General features: G+C 40.4%; 2 protein-coding genes across 2 annotated transcripts in view; one reads left to right on the forward strand and one right to left on the reverse strand.

Annotated features, from left to right (window-relative positions):
- Positions 1-206: 206 nt before the first annotated feature.
- hapstr1a (HUWE1 associated protein modifying stress responses a) overlaps positions 207-11,910 on the forward strand; it is a 17,114-nt gene continuing 5,410 nt past the window's right edge. Inside the window, exons 1-5 of the mRNA XM_032536507.1 lie at positions 207-659; positions 1,747-1,827; positions 2,459-2,526; positions 2,739-2,949; positions 4,442-4,770. Coding sequence (XP_032392398.1) covers positions 464-659; positions 1,747-1,827; positions 2,459-2,526; positions 2,739-2,949; positions 4,442-4,758 — 873 coding nt within the window. The 5' untranslated portion in view covers positions 207-463 and the 3' untranslated portion in view covers positions 4,759-4,770. The remainder of the gene's footprint in view (positions 660-1,746; positions 1,828-2,458; positions 2,527-2,738; positions 2,950-4,441; positions 4,771-11,910) is intronic.
- Positions 10,337-11,910, reverse strand: part of dctn5 (dynactin 5) — a gene marked incomplete at its 5' end in the record, with an annotated part of 4,246 nt that continues 2,672 nt past the window's right edge. Inside the window, 2 exon segments of the mRNA XM_032536512.1 lie at positions 10,337-11,431; positions 11,520-11,622. Of these exon segments, the coding sequence (XP_032392403.1) occupies positions 11,334-11,431; positions 11,520-11,622 (201 nt within the window). The 3' untranslated portion in view covers positions 10,337-11,333.

Below are 11,910 nucleotides of genomic sequence, written 5' to 3' on the forward strand. Positions count from 1 at the left end.
TTATTTAATGTAGCTAACAGAACAGTTTTCAACTTGCACTCTCTCGCAAGCTTTAATAATAATGGGGAATTTTCACGGTGGTTCTTTTGTGTCAATGCTGTGACGGACGTGTCGAAGAACCAATACAATTCTGAGCAAAACCCTCAAACCCACCCTGCAGTGCTCATGCCACCAATTATAGTTGACATTTAGCTAGTATAATGGGCGGGATGAAGAACATAACAGGATAGTCTGCGTTGTAGCTAGGTATATATCTCGACGTCGGCGACTAGGAAAAATAGTTGGCTAAGCTTATCTTCACAGATGGAAGTGAGGAGAGTAAGCAACGCTATATTATAGTACGAAATATTAAAAATAAGCTAACAGTATTCATGAATTTACTCACATAATTCTTTATAAAGTGGTCAGATTTTCATCTTTTAACACATTAAAGGTGCATTTTACGCGAGTTTTGGTGCATTAAATGGAGGAGAAGAAGGAAGACGGAGACTCGGAGATACAGGAACACGGACCCGAGCACTGGTTCTCAAAATGGGAGCGGCAGTGTTTGGCCGAAGCGGAGCAAAGGGAGCCGAGCGAGGAGGAGGCCGACAACGACCAGGATAAACTGTGGCATCTCTTCCAGAACTCAGCCACTGCTGTGGCACAGTTATACAAAGGTTCAAACCAGCGCGTTCTTTCTCCTTGTTTGTCTTCCTAGCTATACTTAGCTAACTAGCTACATTGCCAGTATGCATTTGGCTTGTTGGTTAACGTTAGCAACCTGGCTACTCACCTAGCGTTAATGTGAACTAACGTTAGCGTCGATGACGGTAAAAAGCTAACTAGCTCGTTAGCAACTCGCTGTCCAGTTAACGTTTACAGCTGATTTTGCAATGCTAAATTTAGCTAACTGTGTTAGCCAGTGACAAAAAATAGTTATGAAATCGAACCTGGTGTTATAGCTACACATGGTTCGATTGTTAAACAACTATTTCTAGTTTAACTGACATAATTACATTAATGTAAGTTAACACAGATAGCGTTGTCAATAACATATCTTGTTGACACCAAGTTAGACAGCAGCGGATAGCTAACGTAACATTAGCCAGGCTAGTTACAAAATGGCGATGGTAACAACAATCGTAGCTACGCGACATTCCCAGATGACAGTCTCTTGTATACTGTCAGTGTTAACTGACGCGATTAGCTGTTGAAATGTGCTATACACATAAAGAGTTTACAGCACTTAAATGCACACTTGTTTTTAAACGCCCGGTTTGCTGCTGAGTGAGCAGTTTGTTTAGCAACACGTAGCTACCGTTATAATCACAAAATGGCGAGGATAGTATTGGTTCGCTGTGGAAATATTGGTTTGTCTACAATATGCTACGGCTGTGCTCTTGGACAGAATACATTCCTGTCCATATGGACAGTCTATCCATGTTTGACATGGCTTTGCAACTTTACTGCTGAGAGGGCAGTTAAGTTGATGTGTCGGTTTCTCTAGCTAAACAAGCTGCTGCCAAGCTGGCCATCTAGCGCTGGCTGACAGTTATTTTTATTCCAAACCCTGTCCGTGCAATTGTAGATGCAAGACAAAATGGCGAATGAAAATAATCTTCACTTCAACCCTATAATCACTAAGCTGTTGTGCCTCTCATGTTTTATTGCCCTTTGGTCACATTAATCAAGAGTGCATACTTTTAAATTACGTCCACATGTTATCTATTGAAACCAAACATATTTCCCCTTTTCCTTCCACAGACAGAGTATGCCATCAGCAGGGCCTGTCATTGTGGGTGCCATTTCAGAACTCGGCAACAGCAGTTACCAACCTCTACAAAGGTACCTAACAACATTCATCTTCTCTCCGACCTTAATTTATTGCTCTGCAATACTACACCTACAGTTGTTTTGGTGCTTTGTATCATCATTATGGACTGTTGCTGGCTATCATTGTACTTGTAAATGTAGACATGTTTTTATTGAAAGGCTCATTTAACACGTGTTAAACAAACCTGGCCATTATCACACTTATCAGCTCCATATTGATCAGTATATTAAAGGGCTTGTATATTTGGGTTGAAAAGAAAATGCATTTTTTTAACTGTCTATGACAATGTCAGGAATTCACTAGTGAAATAGGGGTGCATGGTTGTAGTAAGAATGCAATTGTACTAGACTTGACTCCTAATTTGGCAGTGTACTTCTCAAACTGGACAAAGAATTGCCAGGTAAGTAGTGCTAGCAAGTGGTGAGTAGTTGGCACCCTCTGGAAGTAATTTGCTGTAATTTAAAAGTGGACAGTTACGTTTATACAAAAGAAATGTACAGTAGAGAGCCAACATTTTTAGGCGTTGAGTTTCTAATGGTTTCTGGTCAAGGACCAAAACAATGCCACTTTTAACGGTATAATGCTTGTTTGCTAGGTGTTTGGAATAGATGATTATTGTTATGATTTCTTTCCCCATTGCAGAGAGTGTGGAGGCACATCAGAGAAGTTTTGATCGGGGCATCCAGATAGGCCATCAACGCCGTAATAAGGTGGGTCTTCTTCCTCTGTTACGTTTGTTAATCCCATCCATTCTTTTATATCTGGACAAATGTTGGCTTGACAATTTAGGAACCAGGTGCTTACAGACTGCATTAGATTTACACAGCAAGGATATTAAAGGAGGAGAAAAAAACATTCACGTTTGTTAGTGAAATGAAACCTTGTCTTATTGCGGATGGATCCCTTTTCTATTGGATTGTAGGACATGTTGGCCTGGGTGAAAAAGCGCCGGAGAACCATCCGTAGGGAAGACCTTATCAGCTTTCTGTGCGGAAAAGCACCACCACACAGGAGTAGCAGGGCCAATCCCCGACTGGCCATGTTGGCCCCCAGCCGGGCTAATTCACCAGCCGAGACTGGCTCATCTGTAGAAGCAGACCTCCAGCCCTTCAGGGAGGCCATAGCACTGCATGGTGAGTTACACGCAAGCTTGACTTACAGCTAACACGCCAATGGTCATTCAAGGCATCTGATCAGATACGTGATTTACGATCCAGAAGGCAGCTACATTGTTGGTAACACTTAAGATTATTCAAAGTGTGACCTACTAGTTTCACAAATGTAATAGGTTTAAGGTTTGGCAATGTACTTTAAAGTAGTTGTGATATAACGTATTTTAATATAAAGATTTTTTTTTTTTTGGAGTAGCTCATTACTTGCATAGAGCTTGTCACCTAAATGAGAAAAAACATTGAGTTAAAGTTTAAGCACTGAAGTACAGAAAGTTAGTTTGTGAGAGAGAGCCTGCTTGTCCTTGCGTCATCGTACTCTGCCACATGTGGCTCAGAGATAAGGATATGCTATTTTGTGCATGGGTGTGTAAGTACCGGCCAATGGTGAAAGGGGCGTGTGTGTGAATCTAAATCAAGTAGTTTTTTTTTGTTGTTTTTTTTTAAATATACAGCTGCAACTCTTTGTTTTTAATTCGGTTACATTGCAGTTGGGATTTCTGGTGTGCTTTCAGTGCAAATAAATATTCAGAACTTTATCTGAAGGTCCTGATATTTTAAAGTGTCGCGTCAGGGTGAAGGATGTTAGGCATTTGGTGGTTTAGGTTACAGAAACACAAGTTAGGTCTGTGTCAGGAGGTTTTAGTATGTCTCCTTTCTGTTATCAGATACCTTCTGCATTCCCCCACTGGTGTTTGTGTGTTGGGACAGGCAAACTTATTTTGTAGGGATGTGCCAACAAAAAGTATGTGCAGATGCCAATGTTTAAAATAACAATTTGGCTAATACCATAGACTGTATATTAATGGACAACGCATCCAGTTTGGCAAAGTGCTGCAAATGTGGAAGTGCCTTAAACCTGAATTTAAGGGCTATATGTCTAATATATCAATAGGGTTATTAAAAAAAAAATATATATTTATTTTTTGAATAAGTGCTTTAAAAGGCTCTTTAACACAACATTTAGCCAGCATAAAATTGATGCAACACAACAAATAAAAATCGGCCACAGCAATTGGCGAATGTCATCTTATTTGCCGATTGTAGACCGCTGGGTGAATACCAGCAGATTCTGGTGTTCGGCTGATGAATTGGTGCATCCCTGTCATTTTGATTTAGATGGGCATTTCTGTCAACTTCACTGTTGAGTCTTTTAGGGAATCAGATTCCCAGATTTTTGGTCAGTGTGGTAACACACATAAACTTGGTATTACTAACAACTGTATAAAACAAAACCAGTTGTTCCAATTAATATCCTCTAGGAAGATGCACATACCAACTTTCTGTTGATGCCCCTTTGCTCAGGCAGTTGTCATTTGGGGTCTAACAAGTCATCATACAAAGTCCTACAAGATTTGTATGCAGTAGCTTGCTTATCTGTCTTTATTTCTTCAGCTGATGCACGTTGTCTGTTTTTCCTTTCTCCTCTCCATCCTGTCTTCTTCTCCTTTCACAGGTCTAAGTGGAGCCATGGCAAGCATCAGTGTGCGCTCTGGTGCTCCAGGGTCTCCCACACATGTGAGTGGGAGCAGCAGTAACGGAGGTGGTGCTGCTGTAGGTGGTTCTTCCGGCTCTGCACCGGTGTGCCGCAGCAGGCGTAATGGGCTCCAAGACGTCGACCTAAACACTTTCATCTCGGAAGAGATGGCACTGCATCTGGACTCTACAGGCTCCGCCTCTGCTGGAGGGGGAGGAACCAGGAAACGAAACTCCACCCAGTGTAGTGATGTCATCACAGACTCTCCTACACACAAACGCAACAGGATGATCTGATCTGCTGCCTGTGTGTGAGGGAGTAGGGTAAAAGCCTTCAAAAGCCAAGGCTATGAGAGGGAGGGAGGGATGGATGGATGGATGGATGGATGGATGGATGGATGGCTTATGTGGGACAGATGGACAGACACTTGAATGCCTGGCTGTGCAAAAGAAACCTCGGCTGAAAATGCAGACTGAAGGTCTCAGTGCGGTCTATTCAGATGTTGACTGAATTCTATTCCTTCTCTCCTTTCCCACTATTACTACAAATCACTGATCTGCAATCAGAACACTTAATGGGAGTTTGTGAGTTACTGGGAGGTCTGGACAACATCACACACTCCTCAGACATCGCTACCGAGGAAAGGAGACATCGAAGGGAGTCACCAACTCATCCTGGGATGTGGACAGATCTCAAAGGGGTGAAATGCACCATGCTGCTTGAAAAGTAGAAGCCACTCGATCCTTGACACATTTGTGCCCTTCCCTCCCTTAACCTCACTCATCCTCACCCACCACCTTAATAAGGAAGTGAGGGCCATGATCAAATCGTCTCACTCAGTGAACCAAGTTGCTCGCCAAATGTTGGACCCAGCTCTGTCAGAGACTCACTTCTGCGTCAAACAACACACCTGTCCCTTGTTACGTTGTCATTGCAGCTCTCAGTTGACGTTGCCTGTCAGTGGTGGAGCTAAATCGCCCAGTAGGAGTACATCTGTGACATCATCCTGCTTTGTCTCCCGCTTGTAACCAGTTACATTTCTCTGGCTACTAGGTTGATGGCATGTAACTTTATTCTCTAACTACTCTGCTTTGATTTAGTTCAGCCAGTCACCCTTATTTTTAGTTTTTCAACCACCAGTGTTAACAATTTAGGTTTGTTGCCACTGTTTGCAGCAGTGTTAATAGCCAAGTTAATTTTGCATTCTTTCTCCACCATGTTTTTGTTTGTTTTTGAGGATAATGGAAAGCAAATTTTTTCTTTGTGTATACAGCTTTTTAGACAGCCTGTTTACTGACTGCAACACCCCCCCTTTACTCTAGTCTTATTACGAAAGCAGCTGCTGTTTTATGTGATCTTGTGATTATTCTGATGAGTTGCAATAAGGACATTTGCACTTAGCTTTCACCTCTAACTCATGCAAACAAATCGGCTCTTCCATTGTATCCCAGTTAAAGCCTTGTCCACCCTTAACAGGCCCGATTGAGATCAGTCCCAACAAAGATGCTGCTTGGAAAAAGTAAACACTTATGACTAGAAACGGAGCCCTCACACACACACACACACCTCTGGTTTCCAACAACGCTTCAAAATAATTTGATCATGTTGTGGAGTGTTTTTGTGTGTGGGCTCTACTTGTATTCAAAAACTCAAGAGTCCTTCCCTGTCTGACAAATGATTGAACTTATCGGAAGATTATTGGTGCTGTAAAGAAAGCATAAATCACAAATGTTTACAGAGGTAGCGTTTCTCAACAGATCCAACAAGTATGCCAGCCAGTGCACACAACATGGATTATTTGGCGAGTGTCGGATTGGGTGTTGTGTCACTGACTGCTTTTTGTATAAGGGGTGTGTGCATTAATAAGACATGAATGGGTTTCATTATACTTTGTACAAGATGATGAAACTCTGGGATTGTTTCATTCTTGAAATAGTTGCCTTCTATCCTTCTGTAATGGAGAGGAGGGGGAGACACTGATATCACGTGAGGCTGAAATTTGGGTATATTTAGCAGTTTGTGAACCATATGAACTGGTACTGTACTGATTTTATAGGGTCTAAACGAATTATTGGATTTAAATCTAAGCTTGTTTGTGTTCGTAAGGAACTCAATTTTTGGAATATGCTTTCATTTAGCATAGGAGGCTAGATATCAAATGTAAATTTCCAGTAATGCCCTGCCATAATAGTGATACAGTAAGTTGTCAGTGAGTCAGATACCTATAATACCCACTGTTGCTGACTTGTGAGATCTCAGTGTTTCCTTCTCTTTTCCCCCTTTTTGTTGACTTGTTCACTCCTTCACCTTTATGACCTGGAAAGTGGGTTTTCTTTAGTTGTATAAAGCATGCCAGTTTTTTAACTTGTTACATTTTGGTCACAGATTTCATTTTTGCGTTCTAGGTTGGCTTTTATACTCTTACATGATCCCTGGCTCATTGGTAAAAGAAAAGAACCGGGCTTAGAGTTGTTGCTTCTGTCAAAATAAGGACTTCTGCGTTTGTACTTGCATACAAGTGAAACCATACGATTAGACTGACAAAAAGGTAAACCTGAAATTGGAAAAGTGAATTTGTTTTGCTTACTTTTCTGATAACAGTAGGGTCAACAAGTAATTCATTGACTAACTTAATGGTGAGGATGTGTCAGTCTTGATTTTAAAACGGTATCTAAAAAAACACAACTATTCATTGTACATTCTGGGTAGCTTCAGCTAGCACAGGTCAAGTGTAGTGAATAATGTAACAGAGGAAGGATCTATGTTTCTCCCTAAAAGTCACATTTAGAGTCCATCAGACAGTTTTCCACTCTGGGTGTGCTAATGGCAGAATATGGTGTTGGAAATGGGGTAAATCCTGAGGACTGACCTGATGGCCTGTCCACATGCTTATCTGTAAATCAGAGAAATGCATTTTAGTAGTTTCTTTCTCCAGGCACTTTAATCGCTGTTTTGTATATGACATTCCACATTGGCATTGGTAGCATTCTCAACTGAAACCAAATGGTAATTGTTGTTACAAATTAGTAGTTATAACCTAGTGTTTCTGTTGCATGACAACATGACAAGGGAAGATGTGAAGTGTCTGCTGATAGGAAGAAGAACCTAAAATTCAGACTATCAAAGGCTAGCTTTTTTTTCCCCCACAAAGGCGCTACTAAAGAGTTGGCTATGAGCAGGATTGTGCTGTCTTTATAGTCCCACTGTTCAATCTGCAGTGTTGACCCCCATTGATTAGCCCGGTTATAATAGAGGGTAGGCCGGCACGATTAAGGGGAAAATATGAATCACGTTTTTTTTTTTTTTTTTTTACCACGACAAAACAAATTGGCAGTACCGAACATACAGATTTATTTTGGCACCTATAGAACATTGCTTATCACCGCAAGCCTGTAAACACAGGCCTCAATGAAAAGAAGGGAGAGCACTGCAGCGCCTAGTTTACAGTATGTTTTATAACTCTCAGAAGAAAGTAATAAGCAATTGGCTTGTAAAATTAGAATCTGTCCTTAAACTTTTTTCTTTTTTTTTTTAAATCATTCATTTAAAAACTAAATCGTGAATCAAGATTGCGATTTTTATAACGATTAATTGTGCAGGCCTAATAGCGGGGGCACTTTGTTTTTCTTTTCTTCCCCTGAGCCAGTCACCGGCCTTCATCCACATTGTCTCAAAAGGCCGACTCATGCCACGTGTCTGTGGAGCCAACACTATTATCGGCTGTTCCTTGATACTTATTTGTTTGAAAAATAATAAATGGCTAATCTATATACTTAACATTTAATTGTTGGTATGGTATATGTGGTTCACATTGTAAAATAAATAAAACCATTGAGTTGCAATCGGATGGACTATGTTTCATTAAAATAAATAATAAAATGGAGATTTGTCTGAATTGCTTTACTAAATTGGATTTGCTTAGATATTAAATTAATGAGGGTTCTCTAATTATCTGTTATCTGTTAACTTGCAGCTCTTAAACGTTTGGAGAAGTAGAAGTGGCTGAACAGGTTTATATTTCACAAGAGACTATACATAAGCAAGATGTATTTGTTATAAAGGGGTTTCTGTGCTGTCACACCACACTGATTGAGTTGACATTTACAGGTGGGTGAAAGAAACTACATGAGTCATGCATTTGAAATATTGTGGGATTGTTAGGGATATTTTGTTCAGAGCAGTGGTTTCTGAGTTTGTGGTGACTTAATTTCTCTTAGTTATTAGTCTCACAGAAATGACATTGAACTTCGCCCTGCTGTAAGCCACTAGGTGGTGCCAGAAGATAGCTGTAGAAAACCCATGTTTTCTACGTCATGAAAAGAAATGTAGAAACACCAGCCAGCAAATTTCTATTATTGTAGTGTAGCATTTTTAATGTCCACTTCTTTGAGAACTCACATTCTGATGAGAAATGTTGAGTTTTTTTCAGTCCTCTCTGTCTCTTTCTACTCTTACAGGTTCCTTTTGGAGGTTTTGACCTCCAGTAGCACATTGAAGTAGGTTTTTATTTAACTCTTGTGTTGTCCTCCTGGGTCAAAACCTAACAAATTTGAATTTTTCATCCCTTTTTTTTTTTTTTTTTAAGTTTTCACTAACACCACCTTAATACTACTAGTTTTACACTATTTGGAATTCATGGTTAATAACCCTCATTTATATAGAATTATACCTAATATTTGAGTTAAAAAAAGCAGAAATTATCAATTATTTTGACTAGTTAAGATCAGAGGAATGAGTTTCATCAGGAAGGAAAGTGATCAATTGTACTTGTAAAGAGCGTTGTAAGGAATCCAATCTTTTTTGTGGTAATTTGGTTTAAAAGGGGTCAAATTTAACTCAAGGACAACGGGGGTTAAGATCACTCAAACAGTTCAGCCAATGGTTTTACACCATTTCACTCTCCAACAGGTGGCAGTAATGTGCCAAACTACACAGCAGTGCGCCAACAAAGGCAGAAAAGTAGAGGACTGCTAGCTAGCAAGTAAACGAGAATGCTAACAATGCAGTACTCAAACGTTTAAAGAGGAAGGAAATGCAGTGGACATGGTGGTTAGACTTCAAGCATACGCATGATGTTTTGGTGGGGGAAAAAATTGTAAACATAACTTGTTTACAATTAAGTCTCTTAAGTTACAAGTAAGTCTCCACAAGGCACATTAAAAGGTGCTAGCTAGTAGCTTAAAGTTACCTTGCGGAATGTTCTGGTAAAGTTGTCGTTACATTTTTATTACCAAAACAGTGCTAAATGCACTTCTTTCCTTGTGAAACATCTGTAAAGCCAACCAGTCAAATTGCAGTTTACATCCATGTCTGTCCAGACTCATAACACATGTAGTGAAGACTTTGAAACAATTCATTGTATGTTTTTGGCCACACACACACACACACACACACACACACACACACACACACACACACACACACACACAACACACACACACACACACACACACACACACACACCACACACACACACACACAACACACACACACACACACACACACCACACACACACACACACACACACACACACACACCCACACACCCCAGTTTTCAAGGTGGGCACCCAAGATTAGTGTCACAAACTTTATATGCGACCAAATGTCTCCCCTCTTTGTTGAGTTATGGCATTGAATAATGGCCAAAAAGGGGTTTGCAGAACATTATGATGTCACAGTGAAGTTGACCTTTGGCTTTTTATATGTCATCACTTCATCCTATTTAAAAATTGTCTAAAATGTTGTCATAATAAGCGTATTAATTGATGAGCAAACAAAAAACTTGCCCCTGTTCACAGAAGCATGAAAAATAGAAGGTTACGTGGTGAGGCGTTTTGCATTGTAGAGCAGACAGAGCTGAGTCCATACATGAGGCAGATTTCCAAGCATTTATTATATTATATTTACTGAATTGCTGCACTTTGTTTGATGTTGGCTCTGGCTATTGTCTGCTAACAGAAAAAAAGGCAAAGCACAGGGGTCTGTCCTGCACACGTTAAAATATTCAAATTAGCATTGCAGTTGATAATTTCAAACATTATTAAATTAAAATCCATACATTTTATGACAAATTACATAAGCCAGTTAAGGAGAAAGCAAACAGGTTCTTCAACATTGAAGAACCAAAAATGACAGAGACTAAAACAACAGAACACCTTTCAAAATTTGCTGATATGAGTGTGCTGCTCCGTTTCCCAAATGAAATGTTGACATGAATAACAAACACGTACAACCAACATCCTTAATCACAACTAGTGTTGCTATTGTTTTGGTCCATGCTGTTTACACAGCTCCACCCTTCACCTTCCTTTCATAGCTCCTTCACTTTCTCATCTTCACCTACAGCTGCTGTCAGAGAACTAAGATTGGGATTCTCAGCAGCCACACAGAGGTACTTGAGTTTCTCCACAGCACACTGACCAGGAAAAAGTATCACACTACATGAACATACTTGATTAAAAAAATCAAAGTGTTCATCAGAAAGAAATATCTAAAACTGAGCGCCTGTAGATTGACGTTTTTTATCCGTGCCCCTTGAAGGCATCTCAGATCTGCTGGGATGGTAAACATGATCGTTCTGTTTGCAGTTCAGTAAAGACTTTAAGACTCTCATTGCAATTTGGAGCTGCAAACCCTCTGCAGCTATATCAGATTTCATTCCTTGTGTGCTTTTCTCATACTCAAAAACTAGAATCATTTAAGGGTTTGTAATTGGACCAAATGTTTGTCCTTGGGCTGAGAAACTCAGGGCCTCTGGGAAGTGAAGGATAGAAGGTGAGCTCTCAGAGTCCATTTCTGACGAGCGACCCCAACCCTGACCTGGATCTGGTTGGAAAGGGTGTGGATCCTGCTGACGGTTTTGGCGCAGGACTCAGATCTGGCTGAGAGGCAGGAACTTCTGGTAGTAACTCTTGGTTACATCAATCATCAGGTCCTGCGTGCACTCTGGGAGTTCTCCTGAAAATAGACCTGAGAGACATAGACAAACACAGGTAAATACCTGACAGATAGACATAAAGTGGAGGGGTCAGGTGTGTGTTTGTGTGGCGTAGCTGACCTGGGCATCCAGAGAAGACAGTGAAAGGCGGCACCACGGTCTCAGGAGGGAGAACGGTGTTGTCTAAGATCTTGCAGCAGTCCTTTAGCACACAGCGACGACCCTGCACACAACAAACCAAACTGAAGTGTTTTCTTCATTTTGTGTATTACATCATGGTTAACAATTGATTACGGCTATTCAGAACGACTAAGCAATAAGGAGTACAGCCAAATGCCAACTAGCATGTACGTTCTGAGGCTGCGTGAGAGGATTTACAGTGGCTTGCATAACTTTACACACCTATGCTAAAGTTGATTAAAAAGAGGAATAAAAAACATCTTTTGGAAATTGATGCCTTAATTTAATAAATTTAGGAAAATCCAACCTTTTAATGACACCAATTTTCTTT

This window comes from Etheostoma spectabile, chromosome 15 (assembly GCF_008692095.1).
Source record: "Etheostoma spectabile isolate EspeVRDwgs_2016 chromosome 15, UIUC_Espe_1.0, whole genome shotgun sequence".
Classification (NCBI taxonomy): domain Eukaryota; kingdom Metazoa; phylum Chordata; class Actinopteri; order Perciformes; family Percidae; genus Etheostoma; species Etheostoma spectabile.